Raw genomic sequence first — 20,537 nt, 5'->3', positions numbered from 1 at the left:
TGTCGTCCTGAAGCTCTGAGAACTTAAGATCCAGACATCCAGCGACTAAAATCCTTCAGCCGGTTAAACGTAGAGTTAAAAACCACCAAGATCTAAAAGTGTATCTTAAAAATGTGGCTTGAAACTGGATTAAACAACTTCTGTCAGACGACCATAGCGCTGATCTGACGCCTCTGACAGGCGACCGAATGAAACGCACTTCGTTCAAAAACTACAGATTATTTCTCTGGTTTGGAAATAGTTGTAAACATTTGGGACAACGTGAGAACATAACTCGGTTCCATATGTAGCACAGGTCCATTTGTAGACATTCTGATGCGGAGCAGTTCCTTCTTTAAACCTTGAATCGGTCTTGTGCATTGTTTCTCCAGGTGGATCTTCGTTCTCAGGTGAATATTTGTGGTATTTTGGCGTCTGGAGCTGATCTGTTTTTTGTGTCTCGTAACCTTCTGGATAGAAGTTGGCCCTGAGGTTCCTCGATAAGCATCTTGTGGGCAACTTCATCCTCGTCCACCTGTAACCCCCCCCCCCCCCTCTGTCTGCTCTCTGCTTGTGTTTGATGCCCCCCCCCCCCCCCCCCCCCCCCTCCTAAAAGCTTTGCTCCCTGTCATCAGTGGACAAACCTTCCTTGTTTCTGGCTTGCTGCTAAAAAAAAGAAGTCTCGTCACTGAAATGACGCTGCATTTGTAATTTTTGTTTTCAGACCATTGGCCTCATAAGACGTCGTATTTGAGCCATTATGGGTAAAAACAAATCATAATTGAGCTGAGGGAGGGAGGGGGTTAATATTCAGAGGAATAACTGCTCTAAAGTTGTACATTTAAATGAGGTTATAAAGTCACAAATTCACCAGAAAATAAACAAAATAGTGTTTTTTCTTTCTGTGAAGGAATCACGTGTTGTTACAGTATTTGGTTCAAACTCATCACGCCACAGATGTCGTTGATTAACGCGTATTAAACGTGCAGATTTAGCATTAAGCAAATGATTGTGCTTCAATCCCAGAATCACCAGATTATTATTATTCATATTTTTAGGCATCTGGGCTTTAAAGAGATACTGCTGTGAAAATGGCTTTTCACAATAAAACAACATAGTGATTTTATTGTGAATTTACAAGAATATCTCATAAATTTACGACTTTAATCCCAGAAAATCTGAGATCCTTCTCCTAATAAAATCCCCCCCCAGCGCCGTAATTAATACATTTAAAAATGTTTACGACGGCCTCAAACTCATTGATTCTGCTTAAATGTCCTTTCATTTTATTGTTGGACGGTTTAGTGCTGACCCAGTCCTCCTGGTGCTTCACTGTGTCATGGTGGTGCTTCTGAGGATTACGAAGCAAATCATTTAACATGACGCGTTGAATTAAACCGGATCCTTATTTTGTGCCACATCAGTGGTTCAACCTTTAGTTTAATATCTGAAGACTGGATCAGATGTTTTCCACCTTCAATATATTTTGTTAATATCTGAACTATATGATTTTATATTGTTCTACATTTAAAATAACAGAGAAACAGATACTAGAAATGTGAAAATGAAGCCTTTATTGTGGAAGAATATTTTTATTCTTACTCTCTTCATGTACATAATGTTTAATTTTCCATCTCAGCGGTTTTGTTGTTGGGAGGAAGAAGTAGAGAATCTGATCCCTGAAGTTAGTGTTTGTGAACGATGTGGTTCACCGCTGAAGAGGCTGATTCACGTGAACTAATTCCTGCTTTTTGTGCCTGCTGTTTTCCCCTGCTTTCACTTTCTCTCTCTCTGTGTGTGTGTGTGTGTGTGTGTGTGTGTGTGTGTGTGTGTGTGTGCGCGCATTTCTTAATGTTCAGGAGTGTAATCTGACCTGTTGTTGTCTTAAAGGTGCTTTGGCCCCTGGACCCGGAAAAGGACGAGGGGCCAAACGTAAACAACAGCAGCAACAGGAGGGCGCTGCAGCAGGAGCCACCAAGAGAACCCGAAGGTATAAGAACTGTCAGTGCACGCACGCACGCACGCACGCACACACACACACACACACACACACACACACACACACACACACACACACACACACACACACACACACACACTAACAACAGCAGCTAACGTGTGCTGCTCCTCTTCCTCCGTCCTGGCAGCGACCCCCTGTTCTCGGCCCAGCGCCTGCCTCCTCACGGTTACCCTCTAGAGCACCCCTTTAATAAGGACGGGTACCGCTACATCCTGGCAGAACCGGATCCTCACGCTCCAGACCCGGATAAGCTGGAGCTGGACTGCTGGGCCGGCAAACCCATCCCCGGTGATCTGTACCGGGCCTGTCTGTACGAGAAGGTGCTGCTGGCCCTACACGACAGAGGTACCGTGTATTACAAATACATTTATGGGGAAAGTGGTTTTATTATCAGTTATAAGCAAGGAGGATTAGGGCGGGGCTACACAGTGATTGACAGGTCTCTACCAGAGACGTATACGGCGTCTCTATGTCGCTCCTCCTCAGTCCAGATATGGTCACTTCCTGTTCACTGGTTGCAAAACAACAACATGGCGACGGCCTAAATGCCGAACTAGAGGCTTCATAACATCCACAAACCAATGTGTGACGTCACCATGACTACGTCCACTTCTTATATGATATGAACCATAATCTGTCTGTGGTATAAAATATAATGTCGCTGCCGTATTTACGCCGAGATGACGTTATGTTGAGTGTCGATAGAGCTGCTACAATGTTAGCTTAGCTTAGCACCGATCAAACCAAACTCCATTCAGAAAACAAGCATTTTAAAAGTTGTATGTTTGTCGTCTTGCCGACAGACCTGACGAAGGATGAATTCAGACTTTTTACAAATAGTAGTTTAATGAGGATGCATTTTTATCTGTTTATTGCGACTAAATTACGGCAAAATCGTCTTGTTTTGTGTTCATTGAGCTGCAGTAAACCAGCGAACGTGTGTCTTGTTAGACACAGTGAATACTCCTCCGGATGATGTTGTGAACCAGACAAGATGTGTTTAGTTTCTCGGGATATCTTGGACTTCTACAAGCAGTACAAAGCAGCAATAGTGGTTATCTGCAGCGTTAGATATCTTTTGCGTGTCGTCTTGTATGTAATGTGTTACTGTGACTTGGGCTGCATTTTGTTTTAAGTTGATTGCAGCTGTGTGTGACACTATTGCCCAAGAAAGAAACTCCTTATTGAGATAATAAAGTACGTCTGATCTAAAAACTACCATTTGCTCATGTTGCAGCGCCTCAGCTGAAGATCTCTGACGACCGTCTGACGGTGACCGGTGAGAAGGGCTACTCCATGGTGAGAGCCTCCCACGGTATCCGGAAGGGCTCCTGGTACTTTGAGGTCACCGTGGAGGAAATGCCTCCAGAGACGGCAGCGAGGCTCGGCTGGTCTCAGCCCCTCGGTGAGTGGTGGTCCTCTCTTACACAAACCTCTTTACATTTAGGAATATCAGACGGCATCCTCCGGTTCTTTAAAGTGAACCCGATGCTTCATGTGTTAAAGCTGCATTCTCTCTAGTGTCCACCAGGGGGCGACTCCTCTGGTTGTATAGAAGTCTATGAGAAAATGACTCTACTTCTCTCTTGATTTATTACCTCAGTAAACATTGTAAACATGAGTTTATGGTCTCAATCTCTAGTTTCAAGTCTTCTTCAATACAGCATGATGTTCATTTAGTACATTATGGTCCATTTAGAGTCAAACAGACCATAAAGCAGGGGATGCTTTAGGGGCGGGTTTACCTTAAAGCTTAGACTTCTATACAACCAGAGGAGTCGCCCCCTGGTGGACACTAGAGAGAATGCAGTTTCCAGACATTTCTGCATCTACTTTACTCGGCTGAAAACTTAAGAAACGTATGTTCTCAAGGATAAAGAGGGCTTTATAACAATACTCCTTCAAACATCTTTTGCCTTTTGTCTTATTTTGCAGGCAACCTGCAGGCCCCTCTGGGTTACGACAAGTTCAGCTACTCGTGGCGCAGCAAGAAGGGCACCCGGTTCCACCAGTCGATAGGGAAGCATTACTCGTCTGGCTACGGTCAGGGAGACACGCTGGGCTTCTTCATCGAGCTGCCGGACGGCACGGAGACGGCCAAAGCTCTGCCGGACACGTACAAGGACAAGGTAACACCCGAGACACGCTGCTCGGCTTTTACATTCGGTTTCTTAAGCCAAGTTTAAAGTAAGTAAATCCCAAAAAAGACCGCCCAGTCACGCCTATCGTCGGCTCTTTTCCTGTAAGCACGAGCACGAGCCTTTCTCTCTTTTCTGTGAAGCTTGAAATCGGTCTGACTACGTTTACATAAAGACAAAAATCACCTCAAATGATGTAAAAACTCTTGTTTGCGCCATTGAAATATTATAGAATTCTGCCTTTTTTCGTACAACTCCGCTGATGCGATACTTGGAAAAACATGCATGAAAATGCTTTAATGGAAACGTGGCTAAAGAGAACTACACTCAACCCAGACACACGTGGTTATTTCATCTCAACCACCGTCTCTTTTCAGGCGCTGATTAAGTTCAAGAGCTACCTGTACTTTGAGGAGAAGGACTACGTGGACAAAGCAGAGAAAAGCCTGAAGTCCATGAGCTCCAGCAGGGTGAGAAGTCCTCTCAAGATTAAAGGAATCTGGTTGTAAGAGCTGCTGCTGTTAACTCGTGGATCCTGTTTTTATCTCAGATGATATTCTTTAAGAACGGCGTGAGCCAAGGCGTCGCCTATGAGAACCTGTTTGAAGGAATGTACTTTCCCGCCATCTCTCTCTACAAGAGCTGCACGGTCAGTGCGAGGGTCGTGTTCTACATCGTTCTGCTCTCTTGTTCTTACTTTGTTCTATTTGTGCTAAACTTTACTCTCTCTTCAGGTTTCGGTCAACTTCGGGCCACTTTTCAGACACGCTCCAAAAGACCTCAAGTACCAGCCGGTAAAGAATCGCATCCTCTAAAGAAGCAACGCCGTCCGCTGAGCTGCCGTCTCATTGATCATCTGTTGTTGTTGTTGTTTGTTTGTTTGTCTCGCGTCTCAGATGAGTGACATGGGCTCGGGAGCTGTGATCGAACACACGCTGGCCGACATGCTGTTCCACGTGGAGACGGATGTGGACGGACGACGCAGCCCGCCGTGGGAAGGATGAACACGGCCCCCGAATTCAGTATGCCCCCCCCCCCCCGCCCCCCACACACACTGAAATGTCAAAACATTGCACCACAAGCTGCAGTCAGCTGTGGCTCAGAGAAGTCGTGTCTGGTTTCTACTAGTTTTGCAAAACAGGAAGTTAAAAGCTAACAAATAGGCTCTAAACCGATCACAGAGCTGGACGGCTGCTTACTGTGCAGACGTCCGCTCTGAACATTTAACGACTAAATCAGCTTCTGCTGTAGAATCTGTATATGTTGAAGTTAGCGTGTTGCTGTAGAGGAGAGATCTCACCGGCTCATCATGTTCAACCTCTGACGAGAGATGACTCTGCAGCTCTTTAGTGCGTTCTGTCTTCTTTTGCTTTACAATGTGTGTCAGTTATTTACTGTTTTATACTCTGAAATGAATAAATGCTACATGGACAAAAGTTGAGCTCTTTCATGAATTTGTTGAACAAGTTGTTTCTGAGCCTTTAGAATGAAGTAGAGCTGCAACCAACGATTGTTTTTAATTAGTGAATAATCTGTAGAATATTTTCTCAGTTAAACATTTGTTTCATAAAATATCAGAATATATATGTTGAAGTCCAAGAGGAGACGTCTTTGAATGTCCACCACAGACGTCCATGAAGGAGGAACTGATGGGGTTTTAGTGGTCAAAGCTCACTGAGACATAATTACGTAAATTTCTCAAATGTCCAAATCAGGAGACGACCTCCTGTTCTTCATGTGTTGAAGCTGCATTCTCTCTAGTGTCCACCAGGGGGCGACTCCTCTGGTTGTATAGAAGTCTATGAGAAAATGACTCTACTTCTCTCTTGATTTATTACCTCAGTAAACATTGTAAACATGAGTTTATGGTCTCAATCTCTAGTTTCAAGTCTTCTTCAATACAGCATGATGTTCATTTAGTACATTATGGTCCATTTAGAGTCACACAGACCATAAAGCAGGGGATGCTTTAGGGCGGGGCTACACAGTGATTGACAGGTCTCTACGTCACTCCTCCTCAGTCCAGATATGGTCGCTTCCTGTTCACTGGTTGCAAAAAACAACAACATGGTGATGGCCGTAATCCAAGATGGCGTCGGCGAAATCTATGAACTCGTGGCTTCATAACGTTAGTCCACAAACCAACGGGTGACGTCACGATGACTACGTCCACTTCTCATATACAGTTTATGGTACATAAATAGAATCTGAACCACCACACATTAAAACAAAAAAAAATCTTGTTTATTGAGCTGCTTCGGCTAAAACAGCACAACTGGTGAGAATCGTTCTACTGTCGTATGAAGTATCTTCACACTGTGCTACTTGTATCAAAATTCAAGTACTTAACAAAACACATCATTTCATTTTAAACAATGGACGTGTTGGTGCGTGAAAAGTAAAATTATACATCTTTTTTTAATTTTATTTTTTTTACTAAGTATTGCTGATGTATCGTAGCTGTCATACGAACACAAAGGAGCTTATGCTACGCTGTGATTTACAAGAACTGATCGTTGCTGCTCCGCTGGGTGTGTTTAGTGTCTTTAAAGCTGTCCGTCCATCCGTTTCTCTGTTTGTCTCTCTGTCTGTCTCTCTATCTGTCCGTCCATCTGTCTCTCTGTCCGTCCGTCTCTCCGTCTGTCTGTCTCCCTGTCCGTCCGTCTGTCTCCCTGTCTGTCTGTCTGTCTGTCCGTCCGTCACGTCCTCACAGAGACGTGCTCACCATCCCTGACTTCATGTAGTTCTCACTGGAGATCAGTCCCTGTTTGCTTTCATCTGACGCATCTGGAGGTTGCTGTTGGAGGAAAGAAGTATTCAGATAAAACACACACTTTGACAAACAGTACACAAGTGGTGGACAAATGTACTTTTACTCAAGTATTGTACTGAAGTTCCAATTCAAGGTACTTTAGCATTTCTATTTCCTGCTACTTTATATTTCTCCTCCACTACACCTCAGAGGTACATATTGTACTTTTTACTTCACTACATCACAGTGTGGTAATAGTACTTTGACAGCAGTAGTATGTTCTTACTTGTCTGCGTAAGAGTCGGTCCAGCAGGCTGCGTTTGGGGTGGTCGGGGCTCTGGGAGAAGTTGAGGTCAGGAGATCGAGATCCATCAGGACCGAACTGATTGAGCTCCCTGAAACATCCCGTCTCAATCATCTGAGGAGGAGGAGGAGGAAGAAGAAGAAGAAGAAGGTGAGGTTCATAGATTCTGGACAGACATCCTGATGTAACTCAGAAATGACTCGTATTAATACATTTATACCTCATTCTGCCACGTTATAGGGTTGCTGCCTGTGATGAACTTGGAGTAGAAGTCGTTGTCTTTCTGGTCCAGAGTGACTCCCTTCACCGTGAAGAACTCCTCGATGTCCTGCACGTCGCTGCAGTACACCAGTCTGGGCTGCAGGAGGAAACACGTCACAGCTGACAGTAAGCACGGAGCCGAGCTCAGCTTTCCTTCTTATTGGTCAGAAAAACACCATTTATCTTCCACCGATGGTGGAAAGTTACTCAAGTTCTATACATGATTGTTTTTAAATGTATTTCTATTTTCTGGTACTTCAATTCTTCTGAATTTAAGAGGGAAATATATTGTACTTTTGACTCCACTACATGTATTTAATAACTTGAGTTACTTTGCAGATTATATAGATATATAAATGAGTTTTAATGTCTTGAATTAGTGTCACACTGTAACCGTGCTGAATATATCTCTATGTCCCCGTCGTTTGTCTGTATTTGTACCAGCGTCGGATGATGATGTAACAGGATGAAGCACAACATGTAAGACACACATGTGCAGGGACGTTATTTGTGTCTGAACCATCTTTAAGATGGATAAATAATCAGTGCACTTGCATCTGGTTTGAACGGAGGCTCAACGAGTCCGGCCTCCAGCATCCTGAAGTTGACTTTTCGGAAGAAAGGATGCGACTGTACTTCTCTCCCCCCCGACATCCGGCACCCCAACCTCTCTTCTGGGTCCTTGGTGAGCAGCTGCAACACAGGGAAAGGAAAACCTGTCAGGATTCTATGAAAAGACTTAGAATCTGATCCGGTTTCTGGACGTACCGAGTAGCAGAGGTCTTTCACATCCTTGCTGAAGTTGTCACCGTATTCGAGCTCTTCTCTCTGAATCCTTCGCTCCATCTCGGCGGGTTTAGGATGCTCTCCTTGCTTCCGGAACGGAGGCTGTCCCGCCGTCATCTCGTAAACCAGGCAGCCGAGGCCCCACCAGTCAACGCTCATCCCGTAATGCTTGTGGCCGATCACCTCGGGAGCTGAGACAAGGACGCAAAAATCAACAAAACTCAAAACATTCTCATTTGGAAATTTTGTTAAAATTGCTCATAAAGCTGAAAGTGATCTCATGTTTCAGAACTGGTTCTTTGGGGGCTATGGAGGATTTTAATATGCTCTATATCTGTGGTATCGTTTACTCCCTCGTATTCAACAATAAGACTATTTGTATTTCTGTAATTGGAGTTCTATAACCGTTCAGAAGAGGTCCGACCTCTGGAAGTAATTCACCCCAAACATTGGTAACATCACTACGCTGATGATAACATGCTGTACGTTCCTGTCTGTGTGACATTTTGGCCAACAAAATAATTTAACATTTGTCGATGATCATACGGAAGCTCTGAGAGGAAGCGAGAGACAGAATGGTTGATCCACTCTGAGTCTGATCTCAATAGTTTTCTGTGTTCATGTGTGAAGAACGGGTGAAAAAAACGTTTTTCGACCGGATATTCTTTTTAATTTCCTTTAACAAAATGAATCTTTGAAAACGTTTTTGTTTGTTTGTTGTTGTAATACTCATGCTGGCCACTAGAGGGCGATGTGCACCACTACTCCATGTTCTAAAGAGCGCTAAAGACAATCATGTTCTCTTTCAGGTGAGTTCTCATTTCTCCTTGAACTCTAAACACAAGGTATTCACATTTATGTTCACATTCACTCAGAACATGAGGTTGCGTTGTGATTCAGCCTCTTGTGGCAGAAATGAGTATTACAACAACAAACACCCGGAGAAACAAAATCACCTGGAAAAATAGTTTTCTTCACCTGTTTCAAAGGTAAAAAATACATAAATTCAAAAATACAAGACAATTTAGATCAGACTCAGTTAATAGATCACCAGAATAGTGTTTGTCTCACATCTCTTACGTAGTTATTATATTATATTATATATTATATTATATAAAGCAGCGGGTCTATGGGGCAACAAGGAGAGGTTGAACCTCATTTTACTAAATTATTTGACAAATTTGTATTTATTTTCTTTTATTTATTTCTTAGTTTATTTTGATCGTATCGACTGTCTCACTGAGCTTTCTGTTGTTATTGTCTTGCTCTTTGTAAACTCTGTTTTTAAAGGTGCTGCATAAATAAAGTTATTATTATTATTATTATTACAGTCTTTCACACTCAACCCTTTAACAGGTGGTGTCAGATCAGTCCCTGAGGGTTCAGGGTTCAAGGCTTTAGGGGGTACTTTAGGGGGGTACTGTGAGGTTCATACATACCCATGTACCCCAGCGTGCCCACCGTGCCGCGCACCACACTCCCCTCAGATAAGCTCACAGCCAGGCCGAGGTCAGAGATGCGGATGTGTCCTTGAGGGAACAAACACCAGCAGAAGATGCTGTTATTATGATGTACTTTCCCTTTTGATCAATTCATTCTTCACTCCCCCCTCCCCTCCGGCTCTACTGAGGAGCAATAACCAAGTGACAACTCTAACCTGTAATGAAAACACGTAAAACCAAACATGCTGCCAGGAATGAAGCAACAGGTTCAGAGAGCGCGTCTTAAAATAGACACCACACCTGATCAGACCTTTCACTTCCTCCACCTGCCTTTGTTTGAGTCCATCAGTCACAATACGCCAACACGATCGTCTGGCTCAACTCGAATGTTATCATTACATCATTCAGATTCATTTTCAGAGCTAGAAATAGCCGAGCCAGCAGTACGGGCTGTCGGCGTGTCACAGGAGTCTGGAATGTGATCTTCTTGTCGGTTCTAATTGAACGTTAGTTGTGGCTGTAGATCAAGTTACTGCACTGAGAACAAACAGTCTGTGTTTATGTGGCTGCACGTACCGTTGTCATCCAACAAAATGTTTTCTGGTTTCATATCCCTGGAAGATGAAAAACAGCATTTGATTCAGAGACGGGACTCAATGCATCGCTCATAATCAGTGATAGAATGTAGTTCAATAAATGTACTAAAGTACTGTACATATGTGAGGTACTTACAGCAATGCTTTATTAATGTGCACTGCACCATAGCAAATACACCAATAAATCAAATAACATTTAGTCTTTTAGACTAAAAGATTTATTGGACCGCTTTAGATACTTTTAAAACCAAGATGTTTGCTACAAAACATTCAAAGAATTTATAGAATATGACGTGTTATCATGAATAAAACTTAAACGAGTACAGCTGAGACAATAAGTCAATTAAAGGAGATTAATGTGAAGCAGTTTTCATGGTTTAAGTTATTTTTCATGTAAAATCATTCTTTGGATTAAATAATGTATTAAATATTAGTATTTATGTTAATGTATTAGTAATGATTATAATGTATGAGTAATAATGTTAATATGGGTCATTTTGACGCCATTTCTCTCTATTTTTACAAACTAAACAATCGATCCATAATGAAAATAATCATTAGTTAATAGTTTAAAATGAGCTCAAGCTCGACCAACTACAACAGTAAAATCCTGCTTTTACATGAATGCACGAGCAGGACTTCTACTTGTGGAGTATTTTCACAGTACTTTCACTGAACTAAAGCATCTCAATACTTCCTTCACCAATGTTGCTGTAATGCAGAAACACACTGACCTATATAATATTGAATTCTGGTGGAGGTGCATTAAACCACAGCAGACTTCTGCAGCGTAGAAGCACACCCGGTCCATGTCCAGGCCGGGCACCCCGATGTTATGAATGTGAAACTTCAAGTCCCCGCCGCTCATCATGGTCAGAACCATACAGAGCGCGTGCTTGGTCTCGTAGGCGTATGCCAGATTCACCTAAATGGAGAAGGAGGAAGTGCATGTTGAGGTGTAGATCAGGTCAAAGCTTCTGAGTATGAGGCAACAAATCCTCAAAAAAATCCTCAAAAAAAAACTAACAACATATTAGACAATCCTTTAATACTTTCTGTGGCTCTAAGCTCATTTTTACTGAGGACGTCACAAACAGCTCCATCAGTAATCTCCGAACACAATCTAGTACTTACTGTAGTTTTTATCAAACAAACAGGAGGAAATAGTGCTTTTCTTTGGGACTACTTTTAGCGGCGGATTAATCCACAATTATGGTGCTGTAGTGAGTATCTGTGGCAGCAGGACGGTGTACGAGGGATTGAGTCAAAGTAAACCACAGTGTTGTTTATACCTGTTCATAGGATGCTTTTAATCTTTTTATTCAGGCTGTTGACAATAGAAAAATAATGAAATTTGACCAGACTGATTGAGTGTTAAACAGAAAGCGTAACTATGTTACTCTCACCACAAATCTGCTGTTCAGTCCTTCCAGGATCCGTTTCTCGTTGAGAGCCATGGTTTCTCCTTTCCTCTTCTTCACGTGAGTCTTCTCCAGCTTTTTGCAGGCGTACATCATTCCTGTGGCTCGCACCTGACAAGCCCACACCTGAGGAACAAACACATGGTCAAAGGAGGAGTTAAGACTTAGTATCGCACTTTCATGAAGTCAGAGGAAATAGAATTTGTTAGAGATATATTCTGAATTATTGAGTGGGTCGAGCTCAGACGGCAACTTCCGGTTCTGCTGAGTGAAGCCGATGCGGAAGTGTCTTAAAACTCTCATTCTCTAAACATTGTAAACATGAGTTTATGGTCTCAATCTCTAGTTTCAAGTCTTCTTCAATACAGCATGATGTTCATTTAGTACATTATGGTCCATTTAGAGTCAAACAGACCATAAAGCAGGGGATGCTTTAGGGCGGGGCTACACGGTGATTGACAGGTCTCTACCAGAGACGTATACGGCGTCTCTACGTCACTCCTCCTCAGTCCACATATGGTCACTTCCGGTCATTGAAAAGAAATCTTGGTGATGGTCGTAATCCAAGATGGCGACGGCAAAATCGCCGAACTCAAAGCTTCATAACGTCAGTCCACAGACCAATGAGTGACGTCACGTTGACTACGTCCACGTCAATGGTCGAGCTCCTAAAACATTAGATCCCACATTCCCCATGATGCAACAAAATAGCATCTTTTGGTCGACACTCCCTGACTGACCTTCCTTGTGGCCAACCTGAAAGTCCTTCACCATATTCTCCCCCGAACACATCCCATATCTGTGGTTCTGCTTTGGTCGACTGCTGCAGCCGATCTGGCCAACCAGCACCCGTCTGCTGTTTCTGGAGACCAATGGGCCGACAAAGCCCGAAAGGCCTTCTTCTTCTGTTCTTCGGTTACCGCCACGACAGACACCGAAGACCTTCTAACCACAACTCCTAGCAGCCACTTCCACAATGGATTCTTTGAAAATGGCCCGCTTGGACTCCATGTCCCCAGCCTGTCCCGGGATGCACGAAAACATTTGTGGAGGTGGAGTTTAAGACCTTGGATTTGGGGCCTCAGCCGGACGTACCCAGTTCACCCTCAGTACACTTTCGGGTTCACCAGGTCTGTCCGGCAGACATCTGATCCAACTCACCACCAGGTGGTAATCAGTTGACAGCTCTGCTCCTCTCTTCACCCAAGTGTCCAAGATATACGGCCACAGATCTGATGATACGGCCACAAAGCCGATCATAGAACTTTGGCCTAGGATGTTCTGGTACCGAGTACATTCATGAACCGCCCTATGCTCCAACATGATGTTTGTTGAGGCCAATCCATGGCTAGCACAGAAGTCCAACAACAAAGCACCACTTGGGAACTATAGAGATCCCAGTCGGCGCTATTTCCAGAACGCAACCCAGAGACTCCAAGAAGGACGGGTACTCCGAGCTACTGGTACTCCGAGCTACTATTTTGGTGTATATTCACAAAACAACCATCAGATACCTCCTTCCAGCGAGTCGCACCCTCTCGTTCCCCCAGCGAGGACTCCCAACCGGGGGTTGGTGGCACCTCTCACACTGGGCAACTTCTGAAAAAAGGCGAGAGTCCAGCCCCTCTCCGGGAGTTTGGTTCCAGAACCAATGTTATGGGTGGATGTGATGCCGCTCCACCTCCCACACCACATCTGGTTCATTTTCCACGACCCTAGAGCCTAATCTGCAATGCCAGGGGTCTCCGCCTTTTGCCAGCTGCCCGGTTCACAATGCACCTGACCCCCAATGCCCATCCTTGCACATGGTTGGACCCCAGGCTGCCCCATGTAGATTCATGTGTCAAGATATGTCCACCGGACGCTCGCTGGCGAGCTCCCTTGTCCAGGTCTGGCTCCAGAAAGAGAACCCCAGGTACTACTACAACTCCTTTCTAGACCATTCATATCGGGTCAGTAAATCGTCTGAGACCACTTGGCCTTCAGAGACCCTTCCAGGAGCTATCGCCCCCGAGAACACAACTCCCAGAGTCACACACACTCCTCCACGTTAAGGTAGCAAATCCTTATTTTGTGTATTTTCATTATCTTTTGTGTTCTTAGATCGACAGTTGTTGCTGTTAGTTGATATAGATAGTTAACAGAAAAGCTGAATGGACGAGGACGAGATGTTCGCAGCAGTACCGGTTGTTTTGAGTCGACTTATAGAAAGAGCATCTCATTAAACGGCTCAGGTCGTCCTGAAAGACGCTGATCCCAGCAACTCGCTAGCACAGCTTCTGTTTGTCTGAAAATGATGCTCGTGGGCTGAAGAGACGTCAAGCCTCGCAGATAGTTCTGGTTTTATGAGCGCAGGTTCTGAGATATCACTGTGTTTCTGGTAACAACAGGGATACTGATTATGGGAAAAAACATGCTGCCGTTAAGTTTTGTTAATTACAAAAAGAATCTATTGTGGGTCAAAGTAGAAACGGATATCTTACAACCCTGACAAATAAAACCAAAATAATTTGATCCCACGAGAGGTAAATGAAATTATATATCGACATCTTTCATTTGTGTGAAGCAACGCTTAAAGTGATATCAAACAGAAATATCCGGTGACGGCAGGCTTACCTCTCCAAACCCTCCTTTCCCCAGAAGTCTGTACTGTCTGAAGGTCTGCTTGGTGATGGGCTGCCTTGGGGAGAAACACAGCTTGTTCTTTTCATTCTCAATTGATACGTTTGAACAAAAAACAAAAACCGGAACATTTCAAGTACAAGCAGATAAACCAGCTGCACAACCAACCACCACACGTTGTGTTTTGTTTCCTTGTTCCTTGCGCACACACACACACACACACACACACACACACACACACACACACACACACACACACACACACACACACACACACACACTGACCTCTCCAGCATCTTCCACTGTAGTAAACGGTCAAAGAACATGCTGTCCTGGTACTGGATGAATGGCTCTCCACAGAGGTATTCATGTAGGTTTCTAATACACAAAGCAGAGTAGTTGGTTTTGTCTTTAACATAAATAAATAATGCACACCTGTAAACAGAGAGAGCTTGTGTGAACTTACTCCCTGCAGTCATGGAAGACGTCCATGCAGGGGTCGAGCTCCAGACTCTGGCTGCAGCTCTGTTCATGCTGCTGCACGACAGACACGCACTGGTTGGACTGAGGGGACATGGACGGAGACGTTAAGACAGGAAGTGTTTCATTTCATTTGTTAAGCATGTTCTCTGTGTTGTTGTCAGACCTGACTCCAGAGGAATCTCTGAATGATGCTGAAGCCGAAATCTCTCCTCTCCTCATCTGACTTGGTCTCAAAGGCGTCCTAAAGGAGACGAAGGAGACAAGCAGAGCACGAATGTGCAGGTCAGTACGCTTTATCCAGCGCCAAGATATCCTGGATAGATATTGGTTACCGCGTCATTAATACTAATATTGTTTTTGCAGCGATCACATTCAGTGTACGGAGCCCGTCGACGTTAGAAAACGATATATCTGCTTTAATATCAAAGATATCCGACACACTTCTTATCTGCGCTTATTAAAAAGAAGTCCGTCCAACATCCTTTCTCCTCCAAACAAACGTTTCATAGTTTATGTATCATCAAGAACTTGAGTAAATGTGAACTACAGAGGATGCTGTCCTCACCGAGACGCTAGAAATAGTCTTAAACTGAGCTTTATAATTTAACAGTTTTTACTTACGTGACAGCCGTCTTCATGTTGCATATTTTTCTCCCTTTTTTAGTTATTCCATGAATGTTTTAGATGTTTTAGCCCATTTTGCATTACGCACTCAGATCTCAGTGTGACTGAACTTAATTCAAAAAGCTTTTCCTGCAATGCAACGATGAATTTAGCTGCACAATTTCCTCCCACATTCGATGACTTCTCTTCATATAATACAACATTTTGTAATGTGTGTTACAGGCGTTCGTCTCAGTCTCTCTAAGTGTTCAATGCTGCACGGTCTAACAGTGTACCAGAGCATCCTGCAGGGAGATGTAGTTCTGCAGATCGGCTCGACTCCGGCAGAAGAGCTGAAACAGTTTCTTTCCGATCGGCTGCTTCACACACAGACTGTGGTAGTCTCGCTCTGATGGAGCAACAGAACAGGACGTGAACTCATGCAGCAAACCCACAAACACGAATGGACTTATGACACACACACACACACACACACACACACACACACACACACACACACACACACACACACACACACACACACACACACACCTATGTCCAGGTCCACACACTGACTGATGTGAGGGAAACGCAGCATGTCTCTCCATTTGAAGCTCCTGCCTTTACTTCCTCCTCCTGCAGGAACGCAAAATGAAACCTTTAGTTTAGGCCTTAAAGCTCAAGAGTTACACGTCGATCATCAACAGTGTTGTCATCAGCACGCATGCGTCATGCAGCTCTGCGTGCCTAGCCCGTCAGGTTTTCAGACAATAGTATGTTCCACTACAGACAATGATCTATTAATAGCTGCAGGAACAGGTAAGCAGAGCCTGTGGGACCACATTGCTCCGCAGACTTGCGTTGATGGCCATGATGTCACTTCAACGTCACATCGCGATTTTTTTCACAAAACAAAATTTGTTTACAAACAAAAGAAAAGTTCTTTGCACAGAACATTCATGGAACTTCAGGGATAATTTAATAATATTTCACTTCGATGAGAAATGTTTCTGATGCTCGAGTTTTTTTTAAAATCTTCTGCATGAGGATGTTTGTAATCTGGGATCAGTTTTCGTAATTTCTCATCTTTCAACATGTTGTTTAGAGACGTCACCGTCCTCACGTCACCCAACCAGACACCTGTGATCCCACACAGATGATGTCATGAAGAGTGAGACAGAAATCAGAGAAGTATCTTAAAATGTGTTGATTTAAAACCAAATGCAGCACGTGTTAAAGTCAGCCTCTTGTCTGATCTAATATGAATATATTAAAGATGAAATAAAACGCATTAGACATCCTGTTGCATGTCTTTTTATTAAAGCTACTTTAAAGAAGTGACAAAATAACTTTAATCCTGTAGAAAGAAGCACAGCCTCTCACCTTCTCTGGCTTTAATAAGCGTGTTATTCGCCATCATGCTTTCAATCTCCATGTTGGAATAGAAGGTGTCCCGGTTTATTAGTCCCAAAGCTGCGGTCCGATCCGGTCCTCATGCACAGACTGTAATGAACACACAGTAATCAGCAGCCACGATGAGCACAGAGCGCAGTCCAGTTGGTTGGGTTGAGGTAACCGGGAGTGCCCGTTCAGCTGCTTGCTGTCACTAATGAACGGAGGTGCGGGAAATGTTTTTAGCACGACAGCGTCCTCCAACCCCAGGACGCTCCCTCCTCTCAGGGGCGGGACAAAACCTGATCATCCTCTGAGGCACGAGCTCCCATCAGCTGAGACTCGAGACTGAGTTTTAGCTGATATTCATAATTCAAAACATAGTTCATTTTTAGATCAGTGTCATCAAATGTAGATGTACCAGAGGTGGAGGAAGTCCTGGTCCTCTATATGAACCAGTCTCAGTGTAGTCCTGATCCTCTATGAACCAGTCTCAGTGTAGTCCTGGTCCTCTATATGAACCAGTCTCAGTGTAGTCCTGATCCTCTATCAGACCTCCATCAGAGAGAAGATGGTCTGTTTCTATAGAGTTATTCTTAATGCTCGTCATCGGAGCCACCGGGTCGGATTCTGGTGAAACCAGATGGACTCATGCAGGTTCACTTTAATGTTGCATCTGGTAAAGTTTAAGCTCATTTTGATATCTTTAAATTAGTTTAATCTATCTAAGGAGGACCTTTACGTGTGTAGAAGTTTCCAAACCCGTTCTGATAACATTAGAGTTCATATCGTCAGACTTCAAAGAGCTCCTCAGACATAATTGTGCGCGTGCATGTTGGAGTTTCACTTCAGCTCAACCTGTCGAACCATCCGGAGCTCCTGTTAACGTGACCTCTAGGGGGCGCTGTGCCTTTAAGAACACGTCCTCTTAAAAAGAAAAGTCTGGAGACTTTGTAATAAGTGTGACTGAACACTCCTGTCAATACAATGCATTTAATGTGTCTATTGTTTAAAAACACCTTTTATGTCTATAATGCATCATAAACATACTTATAATGTGTTATAATCTGCTTATAGCACTGTGTTATAGGTATATTCATAATGCAGGATGAGAATAACCAAAACTGTCCACTCAACCAGTTCCGTGTGGTTGTGTTCAGCTTCATGTTTACTCCTCTGGGCTCGTTTGTAATAAGTCGGTGTGAACGGGAACCAAACTATTATGTTTGTTTTTCTTATGAGGATGAAATTATTTATTTATTTCTATCTTAACATTAGAGCTAAAGATGAAAACACAAGTTAGAAGTCTTTGTGTTTTGTTCATATTTGAGTAAATAGTCCAGTTCTTCAATATCTAAACTGACTTTTTAAACTGTTGCTGCTAATTCATAATCACTTAATAATCTCAGGACAAAATGTAGAAATCTGAAAACAGTTCTTGTGTTGTTGTTGTTTTTAAAATGAAACACTTATTGAACAAATCAACTCTCTGGAGTCAAACATCAGCTGTTCCCTCTCAAACATTCTACATCTTACAAACATGAGTCTCAAAAGGCACGTAAAGTCTAAAGAACACATTTTATACACTTCAACCAAGAGTGTTGAGATGTTTGATATTTACAGGAATCTAACTTCAGCATCACATTAACATACAAAGGTTTGATGAACATGCCTGTACTGACCTCTAGCGGTAACTTGTGTACTGCAACAATATAAGATGACGCCTTGTTGCTGTTAGAGGACGTCCACTTGTTTTCTTGTCCTGATCCTCTATATGAACCAGTCTCAGTGTAGTCCTGATCCTCTATCTGAACCAGTCTCAGTTTAGTCCTGAATCTCTATGAATCAGTCTCAGTGTAGTCCTGATCCTCTATCTGAACCAGTCTCAGTGTAGTCCTGATCCTCTATGAACCAGTCTCAGTGTAGTCCTGATCCTCTATCTGAACCAGTCTCAGTTTAGTCCTGATCCTCTATCTGAACCAGTCTCAGTGTAGTCCTGATCCTCTATGAACCAGTCTCAGACTGTCAGACCTGCTGCAGTACAATGAGAGGTTTCCTAAAGGGAGTCTGGGGCTCAGAGACACTACCACTTTAGTCCACAGGGGGCGACAGAACCAACACTAATTGAAAGTTCCTCATAATAACTTTAAGTAAAAGTTGTGAATGCAGGACTTAAACTTGTAGTGGAGTGTTTTCACAGTGTGGTATTAGTACTTTGTATCTGAATACTTCCTCCATCGTGTTATCGCGGAGGACCAAACTGGATCATATCTTACTGGATTTGAATTAAATAGATTTTACAGACGAGATACATATTTTGTTAATTGCTTGGAGCAGAAACCGTTCGTCTCCCTCTCGTGAGGCAGAATATAAATACCAACGGACGAGATCAGCTAGTCACCGATGTGTTTAGTAACAGCAGCTAGAGAAGAAGCTTCGTGTGTCTGCTTCAAATCTGGAGACAACATCTCGGTCAAATGTGGATCCGTGTCAATCCGGTAGAACGAGCACTTTAAGAGCGCTCGCTTCCTCGCAGCGCTTCAACACAAAGCTGCTCCTGTCTGCTCTCAGCTCCGAGAAACACTCAGAAACACTCCAGAGATGTGACCGAAAGAGAAGTTTAACTTTAGATCTTATCTAAAAACATGAGGCAGAAAACCAGGAAAAGATGAAAGATCTATTTAGAGGCTTGTTTTGTTACTTAAATGTACCCTTTATTTATTCATTCATTCATTTATTTATTCATTCATTCATTTATTTATTCATTCATTTATTTAGATTAAAGTAAAAGAATCAAACACTGGTGAGTAACTAGTGCATTTACTAAAGTACCCCCCCCCCCCCCACTGTTACCGAAGTTACAACTATTTCACACAAAACTACAAATGTCACCTCATGGAGTCACCAGATTAACAGTCACATGATCCTCGTTAGTCATCAGGATTCATCACATTTCCTTTTTCAAAGTGTCAGAATAACAATAAGTTACAGACTAACAACATAAAGTGTCACAAAAGGTCTTAATGACAATAACATAAATGACACTTTAAGGACAACATATATGAGTAGTTGCATTATAAATCTGGACGGTCAGAAGAGGATTAAAGAGACGAGTCAGAAGAATACATATATTTATTTCTCTACATTTTGCTTTTTGATGAAACACTGAATTCTTTCTCCTCTTTCAGCCTCTAAAAACCTTTGAAATGAAACAATTTGAGGATTAAAAACGTGTTTTTGGGGGTTGAAGGTGTTGAACTCACATCCTGTGATGATGCTTCATTTTAAGGGCTCACATGTCAAAACATAAAACAGATCAAAGGATTCTGACACCTGACGTCCTCACTGCCTCCACGCTCCTTCAGCCTCAGAGTGTTTGTGACTTAAACAGCGTGTGAACTGTTTAACATGCATGACGTGTATGAAGGTGTGTGTGTTCAGAAAACGTGCTTCTGTATCTGTGTCATGTGACACAAGTCAGCCTCTCCTGTTCAGAAAAGTGACAAAGTCAAAGTTTGTGTGAGAGAGTCGTCCATCAGCTGGAGAAAGGATGACGCATATACATCAGATCAGAATCACATGACGCTCAGGAGGAAGCTCGGGGCCTTTTTGGTTCAGACTTCCTTTTAGTTGAACACCACCATCAGCATTTAGGAAGGAAGGCATGTGAGGAGAATCTGTAATATCTCAGGAGCACAATTCTGTCTTTCTAGAGGCTGAGCGGGTCTGATGGTGGGA

At 43.1% G+C, this 20,537-nt stretch overlaps 2 protein-coding genes across 2 annotated transcripts in view; one reads left to right on the top strand and one right to left on the bottom strand.

The window, feature by feature from the left end:
• The window catches only part of ash2l (ash2 like, histone lysine methyltransferase complex subunit), an 8,248-nt gene extending 2,675 nt beyond the window's left edge, over positions 1-5,573 (top strand). Inside the window, exons 9-17 of the mRNA XM_076106500.1 lie at positions 372-389; positions 1,870-1,969; positions 2,127-2,344; positions 3,237-3,404; positions 3,935-4,128; positions 4,515-4,607; positions 4,688-4,786; positions 4,872-4,931; positions 5,034-5,573. Of these exons, the coding sequence (XP_075962615.1) occupies positions 372-389; positions 1,870-1,969; positions 2,127-2,344; positions 3,237-3,404; positions 3,935-4,128; positions 4,515-4,607; positions 4,688-4,786; positions 4,872-4,931; positions 5,034-5,141 (1,058 nt within the window). The 3' untranslated portion in view covers positions 5,142-5,573. The remainder of the gene's footprint in view (positions 1-371; positions 390-1,869; positions 1,970-2,126; positions 2,345-3,236; positions 3,405-3,934; positions 4,129-4,514; positions 4,608-4,687; positions 4,787-4,871; positions 4,932-5,033) is intronic.
• A 1,271-nt stretch (positions 5,574-6,844) lies between these two features.
• Positions 6,845-16,842, bottom strand: grk5 (G protein-coupled receptor kinase 5). The gene is given in 16 exon segments (XM_076094037.1): positions 6,845-6,934; positions 7,176-7,307; positions 7,414-7,551; positions 8,010-8,147; positions 8,223-8,431; positions 9,680-9,769; positions 10,259-10,296; positions 11,013-11,203; positions 11,685-11,825; positions 14,316-14,379; positions 14,607-14,699; positions 14,788-14,885; positions 14,968-15,045; positions 15,704-15,816; positions 15,954-16,040; positions 16,791-16,842. Coding segments are annotated over 16 exon segments (1,752 nt in total).
• Between the last annotated feature and the right edge of the window lie 3,695 nt (positions 16,843-20,537).

The sequence above is a fragment of the Anarhichas minor genome, unplaced genomic scaffold, assembly GCF_050575085.1.
Source record: "Anarhichas minor isolate MPS153535 unplaced genomic scaffold, ASM5057508v1 ptg000002l, whole genome shotgun sequence".
In the NCBI taxonomy this organism is placed as follows: domain Eukaryota; kingdom Metazoa; phylum Chordata; class Actinopteri; order Perciformes; family Anarhichadidae; genus Anarhichas; species Anarhichas minor.
Note: the sequence above shows the minus strand (reverse complement) of the source record. Positions and strands in the feature narration are given on the sequence as shown.